A 16,899-nucleotide genomic window follows, 5' to 3' on the forward strand; every position below is an offset into this window, starting at 1 on the left:
TGCTCTGACTGCAGCTGGGAGGGACTGGGCCACCTGTGAGTGCTTTGGGACGGGGGTGGGGCCCACGGCAGCACCCGTTGCTCGTTGAGAAGAGTAAGAACGATGCGTGCTTTCACGTCAGTCTCAAATAACACCAGAAAAAGTCGCTAGATTTGTCGCTAGTCACTTTTATGAAAATGTATTGCTAGAGGGGTCTGAATACTCGCTAAATGTAGCGACAAAGTCGCTAAGTTGGCAACACTGAGATTCCCAGTCGGTATTAGATAGAACGTCACGGCCCCACCTGTGGAAAAAAACAACCCGTGGTTACCCCATTGGTTCACAGCAAAATCCCTTTTCAGCTGGGCTGTTTTATAAGAAAACGTCTGACATTAATCAAAACACTGTAGCTAGCTAGCAAGCCCTCATCGGCGACAATGTTATTGGGCCACGGGAATGTCAGATTCGTATTTTAATTTTATGTAAACTGTCAATAGGCAGGTTTCCATTGACCCAGGTTTATTACACAAAAGCAATGTTGCAAAAAATATATAAATGCGACGTGTAATCGAAACGGCAGGTATAGGCTAACTTTTCTGAAGATGGACAACATTTTTATCTGTTCAACAGGGTGGATTTCTCTGTTGTCAAACTTTCTTTATTGCGAAAAAATTATGATTTCCAAATCATTGTGAAGGTATGCCGGGCATGTGATGTCACCGTGTAACTATAACGCTCCACTCAGCATTTACTTCTAAATGCCTACTGCAGGACAAGGATTGTCCTGACTTTCAAGAATGGCTGAATTGCTTCGCCTTGCTTTTCTGGTTGGCTGGCAAGTTTCACGATCCAATTATTTCAGACCTATAGGAGTGCAAGTTTCACTATGACACGGACCGTGGCGATAGGTTGGTGTAACGGATGTGAAATGGCTAGCTAGTTAGCGGGTACGCGCTAGTAGCGTTTCAATCAGTTACGTCACTTGCTCTGAAACCTAGAAGTAGGGTTGCACCTTGCTCTGCAAGGGCCGCGGCTTTTGTGGAGCGATGGGTAACGACGCTTCGTGGGTGTCAGTTGTTGATGTGTGCAGAGGGTCCTTGGTTCGCGCCCGTGTCGGGGCAAGGGGGCGGTTTAAAGTTATACTGTTACATTGGCACAGCAGAATTATTAGAATATGGCAAATATTAGTCCATTATTGCGTTCTAACCATTATGACTTTCGTGGGCAAGCTGAGACATGAAACCGATAGGTGGGAGGGCATAAATGTTTTCGGCAATTTATTCATGTGTAATTTGCCTAAATGGGCAATGGAAACACTTCAACCACTTTTTTTTTATTGGATACTAGATTGTAATTATTATATATATTTTTTAGGTGTGACGCCATTACATCTAGCTGTTTTGATCGACACACGATGGGTAAATGGAAACGCACCCTCGAAGGAAATTGTCATATTTTCAATGCAAACGTTCTAAATGTCAACAAAAAGAATCACTGCACAAGTTAATGGAAACATACAGTGGGGCAAAAAATAATTTAGTCAGCCACCAATTGTGCAAGTTCTCCCACTTAAAAAGATGAGAGAGGCCTGTACTTTTCATTATAGGTACACTTCAACTATGACAGACAAAATGAGGGGGAAAAATCCAGAAAATCACATTGTAGGATTTTTAATGAATTTATTTGCAAATTATGGTGGAAAATAAGTATTTGGTCACCTACAAACAAGCAAGATTTCTGGCTCTCACAGACCTGTAACTTCTTCTTTAAGAGGCTCCTCTGTCCTCCACTCGTTACCTGTATTAATGGCACCTGTTTGAAGTTGTTATCAGTATAAAAGACCTCAAACAGTCACACTCCAAACTCCACTATGGCCAAGACCAAAGAGCTGTCAAATGACACCAGAAACAAAATTGTAGACCTGCACCAGGCTGGGAAGACTGAATCTGCAATAGGTAAGCAGCTTGGTTTGAAGAAATCAACTGTGGGAGCAATTATTAGGAAATTGAAGACATACAAGACCACTGATAATCTCCCTCGATCTGAGGCTCCACACAAGATCTCACCCCGTGGGGTCAAAATGATCACAAGAACGGTGAGCAAAAATCCCAGAACCACACGGGGGGACCTAGTGAATGACCTGCAGAGAGCTGGGACCAAAGTAACAAAGCCTACCATCAGTAACACACTACGCCGCCAGGGACTCAAATCCTGCAGTGCGAGACGTGTCCCCCTGCTTAAGCCAGTACATGTCCAGGCCCGTCTGAAGTTTGCTAGAGAGCATTTGGATGATCCAGAAGAAGATTGGGAGAATGTCATATGGTCAGATGAAACCAAAATAGAACTTTTTGGTAAAAACTCAACTCGTCGTGTTTGGAGGACAAAGAATGCTGATTTGCATCCAAAGAACACCATACCTACTGTGAAGCATGGGCGTGGAAACATCATGCTTTGGGGCTGTTTTTCTGCAAAGGGACCAGGACGACTGATCCGTGTAAAGGAAAGAATGAATGGGGCCATGTATCGTGAGATTTTGAGTGAAAACCTCCTTCCATCAGCAAGGGCATTGAAGATGAAATGTGGCTGGGTCTTTCAGCATGACAATGATCCCAAACACACCGCCCGGGCAACGAAGGAGTGGCTTCGTAAGAAGCATTTCAAGGTCCTGGAGTGGCCTAGCCAGTCTCCAGATCTCAACCCCATAGAAAATCTTTGTGGAGGGAGTTGAAAGTCCGTGTTGCCCAGCAACAGCCCCAAAACATCACTGCTCTAGAGGAGATTTGCATGGAGGAATGGGCCAAACTACCAGCAACAGTGCGTGAAAAAGTTGTGGAGACTTACAGAAAACGTTTGACCTCTGTCATTGCCAACAAAGGGTATATAACAAAGTATTGAGAAACTTTTGTTATTGACCAAATACTTATTTTCCACCATAATTTGCTAATAAATTCATAAAAAATCCTACAATGTGATTTTCTGGATTTTCTTTTCTCATTTTGTCTGTCATAGTTGAAGTGTACCTATGATGAAAATTACAGGCCTCTCTCATCTTTTTAAGTGGGAGAACTTGCACAATTGGTGGCTGACTAAATACTTTTTTGCCCCACTGTAGCTATTGAAGTTGGTGGTTACTACTGGGTTCAGATCCGAGGTGAGAGAAATTGTCCGCCATGTTTTGGTAAGGGCTCAGAGTGATGTCTCGCACTTAAGAAGGCTCAACCAATCACCTGGTGGGTTCTATGTCGAGACTAATGAATATTCATGAAATAAATCAAATCGTTTTTGTCTCCATGCAAAAACTCACAATTTGTTCACTCCTACCAATGAGACATGGTAGTCATTACTATGGCAATTCAAGATGGCGCTCCCCATACCTCTAATAAACATTTTTCAAGATCAAAATACAAAAAAATAGATGCACGTGTTTAGTATTAGTGGATTGAATACATCTCTTTGCTTAGCTTTAATTCCTGAAGTGTTTCCATTCCCCTTTAAGGTAAAAACAAATTACATACATTTTATTAAAAAATTTAAATAATAATCAAGAAATTGACATAGTTTGACAACCCTGTTTGTAAGCTTTTAAATTATAACAATCTCAACCGTTTATCTTTTCCCGTGATGAATAAGACATGGATGTCTGAGGTATGTAAAATAGGTCAACTTTGAGCACCTTTATCTCTTGACTGTTTTGGCATTCAGGTACAAAAAGTCACTTTCTGAACACTTCTTCTACAATGGACAAATTTTGTATGAAAGGTTTCGTTCAAATAAAAAGGGGTGTTATCAAAAAGTGATTGAATTCAAATGGATTTTCCTAATACATATCTTATTGGCACCTAAGTGTCGTGCTCATATCGTGAGATCCTTGGCAATATCCAGCCCTTGTTTTGAAGCGATAGTTGAACTAAGCCCAAAAATGTATGTACCAATTCCACATTGACCCTTTGTTAAATACAAATGGAACATATTTTTTTTCCTGTTTTAGAGTTTTAAAATGTACTGCCTCGAGCAGGCCATTGGAAAGTTTGATTAACTGGGGGTTCGGAAGACGTTGTCGTGCAAGCAGGCAAATAGGAATGTTGAGCCCTGACTAGTGTGATTTGAGCTGTCAATATGGGGCTAAATGGATATTAAATGACAGGTTCTTAATTTGTATATCTGTTCAATCATAGGTCTGAGCTGAGAGGTTCTCCCACCTGCCGATCCCTGCAAAAGGTTGCTGTGTCAGAGGACTCCAAAGAGAAGAGTACACAGCTTCCCAAGGCCATGGAAGACTCTCACACTTTATACATCTCAGAGTTGGGAGATGATGACAATTTAGAGGAGGAGGATAAGGAGCTTGAGGAAACTCACTGCAGTCTTTATTTAATGTCCATGGAAACGGATGAGCTGGCAGATTCAAACACAAGTTGCCAAAAACCTGAGGCCAAAGGCTGTGACCTGAAGCAGGATTTAGGATCGGTCTCCCATTCAACAACCCCTGAGCTCCCAGAGAATCCTGACCATGACCCTGATGTAGAGCTCCAGGACTCCTTTCCCTGCCAATTCTGTGAAAGAAATTTTAGCAGCAAGCAAGGCTTAGAACGTCACATACACATCCACACCTTAGCTAACCACCACACACACATATTTAAGTGTAAGTACTGCAGCAAGTCCTTTGGCTCAAAAATTGGCCGGCGACGGCATGAGAGGAGACATGAAAATGCAAAGGCAAGGCCTGGATCTTTAATAAAGCCTGTGGAGCCTCTAAGTTCTGCCCTACAGCACAACGGTCCAGAATGTGGTTCTTCTCCCAGGAGCTCCGGTGCCTCTGTTTTGGCAGACAGAGAACAGGTGTCTACGTCAGATGAACATGGAGAATTACAGGGTGGTCACACTTGCAAGTATTGCAAAAAGGTTTTTAGCACACATACAAACATGCGACGACATCAGCGCAGGATCCACGAGCGCCATCTCCGGCTCAAAGGTAAGGAAGCCACACTGTTGCAGGAAGCAAAACATCCAAAGCTACCCCCTATTAAATCTCAACAGAATACCAACAACACAAGCCCAGTAGCAGTTCTTGAGATCGAAAGTGACCAAGAGGAGCAATATATGCTGGATATCTCTGGTAACATCTCTGAGAACCTCAGCTTTTATATAGATGGGAAGATTGTATCAACAAGCACTGTCAGCGGCTGTGAGGTAGTTGAAGTGAACTCTGGATCTGCTACTTTAGTTGGACTAAATGCTGTGATTATTAATCCTGCCCAGATCAGTCAGGCTCTTAAAGTAGAGACTGCTACTCACACAGGAAAAGGGATATCTGGTCAACCCTTGACAAAAAGAAGAACTGCCACACCACCTCTTCTACCCCAAATCAAAACTGAACTAGAATCGGAAGTTGTTGTGTCCTCCTCTTCTTCATCATCAATTGTGTCATCTTTGATAGAAAGTCTCATTCCTCAGAACACAGAGTCTACTATCCTTCAGAGAGAGAGAACAGTTTATCTGTCACCTAAGCTGAAACAGCTCTTACAGATGCAAGATGGCCTCAAACCCAGCTTTGCCCTGATCACAGAAGGCCAGAAGCTGTGTTCACCACTTTCCCTGACTGTCCTCCCAGCAGGATTGGGGAGGTTTAAAAGAAGGACAGGGTCTCCCCCAAACTCACCACAACAAAGCCCTATGTTGAATGTTGAAAGCACAACAGATGTGGGTGTTTCTATTGCTGTCAATGCCCCAACTTCAGAGAGCCAATGCAGTTCACCCGCATGCAGTTTATCCAGTAATGATGAGAGTGAGATCTCCAACAGTCCACCAGTAAACGATGCAATGACAACTCGTCTCTTGCCAGAGGGATGGTCCCCAATGAGTGGGGGTAGTTCCTGCAACCAGCAACCTTTGGACCTCTCAAACGCTGTCAAGAAAAGTGAAGACGAAGCCCTGCGGGAAGCTGTGTTGGACTTGAGTGTGCACAGAAAGAGTGCAGATGATTCAGAAGCAAAGAGAATTTTAGTTCCACAACCCTTAAATAAAAAGAGGAAGCCAAACACCAGCATGTTGGAGAAGGTGCTGATGAATGAGTACGCAAACTTAGAGGTTGCTGCAGAGCACGAATTAAGTATATTAGAAAATCATGATGCACCATTAGGTACAGACTTTGCCATAGTTACTGCTTCGTATATGTCACCTGCTACTGAAGGCGAGGTGTTCGGATTAACTTTGCCCTCTTCAGCACTTAGTCCATCCCCTTCCTCTCTAGCTTCAGTCACCAGGCAATCGATCTCACCATGCACCATAGCACTTGCTTCCCCATCTCCACATCCAGTCTTACCCACTGCTCCGTCGCTAATTACTGTTTTAGCACCACCAACATCTTCCTCTAGCAATTTCACAAATCAACCTATCCTTCAAGTATTGGCCCCTAAGATATCTCCTAAACCTTTAATAATCTGCACTGAAAATTCATTGAATTCAGCTGAGTGTGAGTGGAGAGCTGCTTTGCCAGATTGGGCTACCTCTAATTCTGCAAGCCAACTTGCCATCTCTAAACCCCTTGACCCAACTCTCAATATACAAGGGCATGTGTTTCTCACAGATCACACTATAAATCAAATAGCTCTGAACACTACCACAGTTGATTCCAACATTGGATTTGAAGTGCCAACATGCTCTCCAGCTTTAACTCTAAACGATTCCCTTATCAACTCCTTTGACATTACTAGTAATACTGTTTTAATTGAATGCACAGTTGCTCTTGAAACCCCAGAGAACCTTGTCCCTACCACAATTGCTTTCCAAGAAAATAATTTTGAATCCACAGCACCTGCGCAAATTGTCATAAATCAGCAGCAGCTTCTGTCCTTGCCTCATGAAACCGTTGACCCTACTATTTTAGTATCTTCTTTAGAGCAATCGGTTACCCTTTCAACACTGTCTGCAGTCATATCTGAATGTCAAGAATCCATTTCCTCCCCTGTTCCTGCCATTATTAAAAGGGAATCTAACCAAAAGGTAGTATCAGAGGACATATCTATCTGCCCCTCTAAAACAGCACCTCCCTCTGAGGGCACAAGTCAAGTGGAAGAATCATCAAATGAGACCCTCTCCAAGCTACAAGAGACTTTCACTAAGGAATTCATATGCAATGTATGTGATAAGCTTTTTCATTCAATGAAGGAACTGGGTCATCATGTAAGTGAGCATTCTGATGAATGGCCATACAAATGTGAGTTCTGTGTGCTGCTCTTTGGGAAGCCCACGGCATTGCTTGATCACAGGTCAACCCTCCATGGCGTCGGCAAGAGCTATGTTTGCTGCACATGTACAAAGGAATTTGCTTATCTTTGCAACCTGAAACATCATCAAAAGGAGTTGCACCCTGGCCAGGAATGCAAATACACAGAGGAAGAAAATGGCAAGCTACGACCCCAGAACTACAACAATTCAACAAAAGTTAGCACAGAGGCTTTGTCCTACTGTGCCATGGCGGAGTCCAATAAACCTGTCATAAAAGATGAGGGAGAATTAGATGACGCTACTGAGGAACTCTTTACCACAATAAAGATAATGGCTTCTGAGGGAGGAAAACCCAAAGGCCTGGATGTTTGTCTTGGCATCAACCAACACTATCCCAGTTTTAAGCCGCCTCCGTTTCCCTATCACAACCGGACACCTGTTGGCTCTGTAGCCTCAGCTACCAACTTCACCACCCACAACATCCCACAAACCTTCAGCACTGCTATCCGATGCACTAAATGTGGCAATAGCTTTGATAACATGCCAGAGCTGCACAAACACATTCTTGCCTGTGCAAATGCCAGTGACAAAAGACGCTACACACCCAATAAGAACCCCATTCCTCTTCGTCACTTTGCAAAAGCCCAAAATGGAGTACTGTCCTCTACTAATTCCACAAATGGCCAAAATGCTCTACACACGGCAAGTCAAACAAATCGTCCCAAACTCAATCAGGAGCCACCTGCCAAGTTGAAGCTTAATGCACTCAACAAAAGGAAAAAACATCTGGTACAGAGGGCCATTTCACAGAGGAGTAAGTCTACCTCTTTGACAAAGAAAACCTCTTCTCTAGTGAATGAGGAGCAAGAGATCTATGTCTGTCCACATTGCATTAGAGAATTCACATACCGCCGCAGCCGAACCAAGCACATGGCCGTCTGCCCCAGGAAACCTGCTGCCAAAGAGGCCAAGAAAAGAAAAGATGGCAGTATCTCTTACACTAAGGAAAATAACGGCCACCTTCGCAGAGAAGTCCTTCATTTGGAAGAGAAATCTGACCATGAACAGAAAAGCAGAGCCCATAGTTCTAGTCCAACAAAGAGGACAGCCATATTACCAGCTCATAAAGTCCTGTCAAACAAAAAAAGTAAAGCCATCATTGCAATGGCAAGTGTCCAAACACCGCAGGAGGCACCCAAACTGACTGCACTGTCTCTTGTTCGCCCTTTCAACTCCCCACAACGTCAAGGCAATAGGATGCAGCATGGTGTAAAGGAAATTTGTTCAAACATTACACTGGTGAAATCCCACCAACAACAACCACAGGTGGATGAGCACCCCTGCAGTCAGAGTGGAAGGGTGAGGGGACCAGTGACCCGCAGTCTACAGCAGATTGTCGTCACAGCTTCAGCAAAGGAAGAACAGCTGACCAGTCAGGAGCCACCAAGGGATCTGCAGGTATTCTATGCATGAATGCATGCCTAACATGACAATTCTCTACCCTTCTCCCGAAGTGTGCACTCATACATTCCCCCTCATGGATTTAAAAAGAACGGACTGATGTGAGGAATATGGTCGAGACTCATCTCCAGCCATGCTTGCATCAATCCAATACTTTTGAATACATGAGGAATGAGTGAACAAGTGCGGCAGGTAGCTTAGCAGTTAGAGCATTGGGGCAGGAACCGGAAGGTTGCTAGTTCGAATCCCTGAGCCGACGAGGTGAAATCTGTCGATCTGCCCTTGAGCAAGGCACACGTAACCCTTAATACAGTGTTTTCCACAAGTACATGGAGTAGCCAGCCAAATAGAAAAAGTTGCCAGCCAGGGAGTTCCGGGCTGGGGGGGTCCGTTGTAGCCTAGTTAAATAAAGGTTAAATAAATATTTAAAAAATGGTAAAGCCTGACGATCATACTAAATTCTTTGTTTAGTTTGAGACTAACATTGATGTTGTTTGTGGGCACGAGGGATGTTGTACAAAACTAGTCCGAGTATGAAAGCCAATGACGAATTTTCTAACTTCCGCTTTACCTATGTGGTTTTTGGCCCAACCCATTGGTTTCTGGACCAATCAGACGGCCCCGAATGTGTTTGCATTCGGTGACAGGTCCGGGATGTACTCAGATCCAGATTAATTGCGGAGAAACTAACATCTGTGGGCGTAAAGTTTGGCCGGAGCAAGGAGTCTTGGTAGCTAGGCAAGGTCCGGCGGGCATTTAATTTTGGGGGGCAGAACAATTTTATTCAGGGCATCACTTGATTTAAAATCATTAATCAAGTTAATGGCACTTGTTTTTTTTAATTGCTCAGATTTGGCCCAAAAGAAAGGTTTTTCAATGTATTTATTATTTTATTAACTTTTATTTACTCAGGAGAACCCAAATGACACCAGTGTCTCATTTACGATGGGGCCCTGAGGACAAAAAAAATGACATCAATACAGCAACAACAAAAAGATAAACTACAAGATGGCAATAAATACATTACATCCGGTTATTATAATCAATTGAAACAATTGCACACTTCAGTGAACTAATTTAACAGCAGAGTTTTAAACTGCCCTATTGGCATCAGGGAATCCAGGTGTCATTTGTTTTGTAAGGTATTCCCTAACTGGTGCATTAAAACTAAAGTCCAGACAAGCGGGACCTCGAGTTACCAAACCTGTCGCAGGGTTGGTTGTCTCATATTTTTACATTTCAGCAGGGAAGTAAGGTATGTTGGACACTTGTGGAGCAGAGCTTTGTAAACAAGAATGGAGTAATGAAGTGATTTACGGGAGTTTAGTGAGGCCCAGACGACCTTCTGATACAGGATGCTGTGATGAGTATTAAAACTGTCACCTGTAATAAAGCGAAGAATGCATTCAAAGGTTTAAGAGTAGTTGCTGCTGCATTCTGGTAAATAGTATCACCATAGTCAAGAACTGGCAGGAAAGTTGACTGCACAATCTGCTTCCTGCTGTTCATGGATTGGCAAGATCTGTTTCTAAAGAATAAGCCCACTTTAAATGTTAGCTTTTTAACTAGCTCATCAGTTTGTTTTTTAAATGTTAGATCTTTATCAATCCAAACGGCCAGATATTTATAGGCAGCGACCGGCTCCATGAGCGAAGCATCCAATAAATGAATATGTAGCCCATCTGAGAAATTATTCTGTGAATCACAGAACATATATTTAGTTTTGCCCGCGTTAAGTAAACCTTTTAAATCAACAAGGGCTTTCTGTAATATAACAAAATCAGATTGCAGCTCGAACATAGCTTTGTCAACAGTCGGTGCAATGGCATACATAACCGTATCGTTTGCATACAGATGAATATTACTGGATTTAATACATAGACCAATAATATTTAAATAGTAAAGAGAACAGCTCCCAAAATCGCCCCCTGCAGTACACCTTTCGTAATATCGATGAAACTAGACTTGACACCATCAGAAAGCAAACATTGTGTCCTGTCTGTCAAGACCTCTTATCCAGGCCCATTTCAGACCGTTTTTGACAAGAAATGGTGTCGAATTCCTCAAAGGTCTGTAAATAAAGCAGCACAAAGTTTTTTTTTTTTAATGATCTAGGCAATTTAACACATCTAAAACAAGCATAGTGGCTGAAACAGAGTATTGTCCAGATCTAATACCAGATTGGTGCATATTTAGAATAGAGTGAAGTTACCAAAGTTCTTAGCTGGGAGTTGGTCAGGGATTCTAATACCTTGGCTTGGCAAGATAAGTTGGTGATTGGGTGGTAATTATCTAAGTCAGAAGGATCTCCGCTTTTATGTAGGGGGAGGACATGTGACACTTTCTAAATCTTAGGGAAACTGTCAAGTAAAAAAAATACAAGTTAAAGGTACATCAATGAGTGGGGCAGAGAGCTGTATTAAGAAGGGGTCAAGTGAAGCAGCCCATGTGGATTTCATTACATCGTTCTTTAGCAAGGCAACTCAAAGCAGTGCATTGAGTTAGGCATACTATGCTTTGATTATAAGGGACGGAAACACAATATCTACATCAGAATGTTTTAATAGCATTTTCACCGTAAACAATACTAAAGTCACTAACATTAATGCTCCCAATGTTTAAGTAGGCCTACTCCCTCTTATCAATGTTCTTGTGATACTTGCGCACAGTACACGGACACACACACAGCTTTAGTACTGTTAAAGCTTCAGGCATTCTAAATGAGTGTGACTATAGGAAAAAAGAACTGGCTCTGGATACAAATAGCTTTTTAACTTGTCCAACAATGTTATGAAAACACTTTAACCAATCTGTACTGTTCAGATAACTTTACACACAGGCCTACACACACTCCCTCTCAGTAGCCTAATCCTTTTCAGTTATTCCCGTGCCATCCACATTTGTGCGTAGTTTAGTCAGTTGTCAATTTCAGGTTGCTAGCTAGGTAACATGACTAGATTTAAGAATGAAGCACGTGTTTAACATGTTGATTTTAATCAAATCAGTAAGCCTATATGAATATGTTTAATAATGTCATGTTTTCTTTTTCATATTTTGGACTAGAATGAGTCTCTCTTGCCACTACCTATTTATTGTTCCTGCAGTGCGGATTCAACATCTTCATCAAATGTTTTCATAATTTATCTGCAGTTTTGTTCAAAAAGAGCCGTTCGCAAACAACTCATCACACTGAGAGAGTCCTTAGCGGTCACTGGCAAGTATTGACATGGGCTTCGAATCCTATGAAAATACAAACAAGATATTTGGTTTACTTGTCCCGATGCAATACCGTTGACAAATAACTGTTTATTAAATCAGTTCGACACCTTTTATAAACTAGTCCAGTGGTATGTTTGTCCTGGGCTACAACAAAATTGTGTACTTTTGGGGGCAGTAGAGGACCGGAGTTGGGAACCTGGCACTGAACTAGTCAACACTTGCTGTTCGGTCGTCAATCAAAGCGCACAGTAGCTTATAGCCTACGCGCCCTGACTCCGTGGCTGTGTAGGCCTATGAAACACGGGAAAGAAAATAAATGAATGTGGCACAAAACAATAATTAGGTGGATTTCCACACATAGTTACCACTTACATTACACAAGACCTAAAAATTTGTTCACAGGAGACGATGAAGAAGCATCATGCTCTCCCTCTGTGAAAATAAATGTTGACTAAAGTCAACCACAGCGCACAAAAATAACACCGCGGTACCGAGAGGAGGGACAGACAGGAGACAGGAGACTGTCCCTGTCCTATCAATAGATCACTAGAAAATGCATATCGATCATTCCGGGAGAAGGCTATTCTGATTTGTCTGACTAGCAACTTGAAACTTTTATATGAAAAGAAGCCTAGTTAATTAATGAAGTGCAAAAAGTAGCCGGCTTGCAATGAGTCTGTTATCGGCTATTTAGCCGATGGCTAGCGCTTATGGAAAACACAGATAATGGCTGATCCCTGGCAGTGACCAGTGTCTTGGGGAGTGGGATATGCAAAAAGTACATTTGCATTTCACACCTCACACTTGTACAGGTTACACCCTTGTACATGTGTGAAACAGGACAAATAAACGCACCCCCTATTTGACTGACGAGTGTACACTTGTAATTCAGGGGGATTAATTAAAGTTGCACCTTTTCTCACATTTCATTTTTATATTCTCAGGATCCTTCAATTTGAGATTCATCCAATGGACTGCTTCAGACAGTGGACAATTGAGGATCATGATACATTTGTGGAGGCTTAATGAAATAAAAACAAATGCAAGAAGAGATGGAGAATGCAGCAGTGGGTAGGTGCAATCGGACAATGTATGGAGGCTTTCAGAGAACATTTTTGTTGTGCATTTCTTGTCCTTTTCATAGAATGTTTGGAAAAGACTGCTGTGCACTTTGAGAAACTTTACCTGTGATGGGCACGTGCATCACAGAATAAGTAATCTGATGATTATCTGAAAAAATTACTTAATTTAAAAAGCCCATCCCTATGAATAACTAGTGAGGTTTGCAAGTGGCAATCATAGGGGCATGCAGTTATTACATTTTGTTCAGTTATCTATATGTGTACTGTTATGTGGCCTTTTTATTTTGAACCTAAATGCATGCTACCAGTTTATTGTAGTATTAGATTGCCCCTTTCTCACTGAGTCTGTCCAATTTTAAACCACACTTTTTAGGTTTGAATGATCATCAACTTGTGAAACTCTGGATCTCTTAAAAGGATAGTTTTCCAAATGTTTAACGTAATCGTAATAATTGTCATACCTCAAGAGGAGTTATGTGGCTGTCTTTGAATTTTTATACAAGCTCCAAGGAAAGCCCTGAGAAGTAAACAATGCATGGAATGTGAGTATAAAAACCTAGAGCTGGGCGATTATTTGATTAATTGGAATGTATGTTTAGCGCGATATTCCAAATGCCTCTATCTCAGGAATCCATTTTTTTTTTTAAATATTTTTTTTAATGAGCGTTTGTCTGATTTTTCTCACGTTGTAACTACACATTTACACACACCAAGCCCAGCCCCCTGCCACTCACAACAACAAAGATGAGAGATCACTTCTTCTCTGACAGTGGTTTCAACTCTCATTTGCATTTTAGGTTTGGTCCGACAGAATCTGTCATGGAAACCAAAACCCATAAAAAGGTTAATCTCCTCTATTACAGTAAAGTAATGTTTCTAATGGAGACCCCCTGGGGGTTAGGGGGCCCCAGATAGCATATGAACACTCATAAATAATGGCAAAATGTGTAGAATTGCAGGAAATTTGCTTTAATGGTTGACTTTGGGTGCGATAAACGGTCCAACTTCTCAATTGTCAAACAGAAATGGGGTGTGCCTTGGGTGTCATCCTGGTCATGCGCGGCGTGACTGACGTAGCTAGTTTGTTAGCTAAGATAGCCACTTCTAGCTAGCCAGTAACTCCTCCAGTATGTGTTGACGTCATCTCACACGATTTGTTTTTGGACGGAAGCTGTAGAGATTGGCAAGAAATGGAACTTCTATAGCCAAATATCTTATTCATCAGTATATATTTTTATTTACACATTACATTACCTTGGAATTATGGTGCATTGATCAGTTATACAGTTTAAAGCTGTTATTTTAGAGTTTTTGCCCAAAGTCTACCTTTTTTAAAGTAGCATTCCAGTGTTTCCAGACGTCTATGAAATATGATCTATATTTAATTACAATACGAGTTAAATATTTTTTCTTCCAATATTTTTTTATTATGTTAAAAAGCAGCTGGGTGTATACCAGTCATTAAAATTATTCATGGAAGTAGGCCGCTGATTGGCCAGCTCATCCTCCTCTTTGAAGAAATGGCAAGCATTTATTTTATTTTTTATGGTCTGTTTGAGATATAGTTATAATTATCTCAAACAGACGGGGACCCCCGTCTACTGTTCGTTGTGGACTTGTCATTGAGAGATTGTTTATGAGACCTGTGTTAATAATTTTCTATAATGCCTCCAACAAGAAGTTAGTCATTATTAGTGAATGTGCATTATGCATGGTTCTGGTTAAATTTTTAACAAAAGACTTGAAAACCAGATCAGTGATTATTGCAGAAAAGCAATTTAAACAATGACATTATTAATTGGGTCTTATGGTTGTGGAAGGATTATATTTACCCTAGGTATAATTTCACAAGCCATGCATTCTTTAGATTATTGCTGCCTGTTTTAAATGCAGGGTATTTTACCTTTAATTGTACAACAAAGCTTATTTAAAGAGAACGTTTTTTTTTTAATTGACGTATATCGTGATGCGAACCTATGTTTGAAAAAATTGAGATTTTTTTTGGACATATCGCCCAGCCCTATTAAAAACCTAGACTAAAAAGTAATGTTCTGAAATCTTTCATTCAATGTCAAACACGGATCTTCGCTATTGATATTGTCACAATATAACTTGAATTGAACTATTTTAGGCAAGACTTCATACTCACATTACATGCAATGTTTAGTTCACAGGGATTTCCATATAGCTTGTATGCAAATTGAAAGATGGTTATAACTCATCGTGAGCTAAGAAAACAATTAACATTGCAATACCCCTGTGGTGCTGTTTTGCCCAATGCGGATCTCAGCTTTAAAGGTGAATTCTGTAAGAATTAAACATCTTGAAGGCCCTTAAAGCTAGAGTCCGGGATTGATATATCCATAAATGAATTATATACAGCCCATGATTTTTGAAGAATTTAACTTCTACATACCTGCATTAGCGTACAACTGCCTTACCCAATCATAGCCCAAAATATAAGCTTGTAATTGTAAACAAAAAAGCATCACAAACAAATTAACTAATGTGGTTGTCATGGACTGTCAGTCCTTGCATTTAGATCAGTGTGTATGAATTTGAGAGGGCTACATTTCCCTAGCACCATCCCTCCGCTGTATACTAAATTAGGAGGCAGGGCAGCTGTTTTGTTTTTTGACAGTAGATTTCAAAAACCAAATGGCAGCCCTGCCACTTGTTTAGGCACTTCCTGTTCAGCCAGCAGACTATGTGAACAATGGAGATGTTTTTATGACCAGTTAACCTAAATCAAGGAGTTTTTGCACATTTTTATATACAATTAGGTCAATTTAGGCACATTTTTCAAGCCCATGCAAACCTGCAGAAACCTAATTGTGGATTATGGAAGATATATTACGCTGCACAAAGCCAAATCCTTTAATATTTTGAAGCAAATCATGTTTTTGTTTGTAAACAATGGAGTAATAAAGGCATATTTTGAGCTGTGGTAGACAGCTGTGCTAAGCTTGTAAAGCATTTCTACTGTAAGTTCTATTCTTCAATAATTAAATATATATATATATATATATATAATATGGTGTACCAGTCAAAAGTTTGGACACACCTACTTTATTTTTACTGTTTTCTACATTGTAGAATAATAGTGATGACATCAAAACTATATGAAATAACACATATGGAATCATGTAGTAACCAAAAAACTAATCTAAATATATTTCTAATTTGGACTTGGTCTTTTACCAAATAGGGCTATCTTCTGTATTCCACCCCTACCTTGTCACAACACAACTGATTGGCTCAAACACATTAAGAAGGAAAGAGATTCCACTAATTAACTTAACAAGGCACACCTGTTAATTGAAATGCATTCCAGGTGACTACCTCATGAAGCTGGTTGAGAGAATGCCAAGAGTGTGCAAAGCTGTCATCAAGGCAAAAGGTGGCTACTTTGAAGAATCACATTTTGGGTTACTAAGTGATTCCATATGTGGTGTTTCATAGTGTTGATGTCTTTACTATTATTCTACAATGTAGAAAATGGTTTTTTAAAAAAAAAAATAGAAAAACCCTGGAATGAGTAGGTGTGTCCTAACTTTTGACTGTGTATATATATCAATAATTGAAATTACAATAGAACAGATCCCAGACTACTTTAATTCCATGAAAAAAAAGTTAATTTTAACTGATGAACATCTGGCACTTTTAGTGTTTTTCCAAGCAGTGGCTTAACCAGTTTAATTTATTGGACTTCTTGTTCTTGGAAGGTGAAAAGGTAAACAATGGAACAATATTTATGCATGTGGAGATGGTTTCATATTATGTTAAGACAATTGGTAATTGATCAATTGTATTCTTCAAATATCAAGCATTACATCCCAGTAACAATTGTTAACGACTAGTGGAATATGTTTGCATATTTTGTGGTCATCCTGTTTATTAGTTAAAGCTAGAATCCTTAAGGGTGAAGCTGCCA

General features: G+C 40.7%; 1 protein-coding gene across 1 annotated transcript in view; it reads left to right on the forward strand.

Annotated features, from left to right (window-relative positions):
- LOC120058690 (PR domain zinc finger protein 2-like) overlaps nt 1-15,941 on the forward strand; it is a 50,081-nt gene extending 34,140 nt beyond the window's left edge. Inside the window, exons 6-9 of the mRNA XM_039007435.1 lie at nt 4,155-4,497; nt 4,805-4,948; nt 5,503-8,661; nt 12,828-15,941. Coding sequence (XP_038863363.1) covers nt 4,155-4,497; nt 4,805-4,948; nt 5,503-8,661; nt 12,828-12,842 — 3,661 coding nt within the window. The 3' untranslated portion in view covers nt 12,843-15,941. The remainder of the gene's footprint in view (nt 1-4,154; nt 4,498-4,804; nt 4,949-5,502; nt 8,662-12,827) is intronic.
- The last annotated feature ends 958 nt before the right edge of the window (nt 15,942-16,899 follow it).

The sequence above is a fragment of the Salvelinus namaycush genome, chromosome 14 (assembly GCF_016432855.1).
Source record: "Salvelinus namaycush isolate Seneca chromosome 14, SaNama_1.0, whole genome shotgun sequence".
Taxonomy (NCBI): domain Eukaryota; kingdom Metazoa; phylum Chordata; class Actinopteri; order Salmoniformes; family Salmonidae; genus Salvelinus; species Salvelinus namaycush.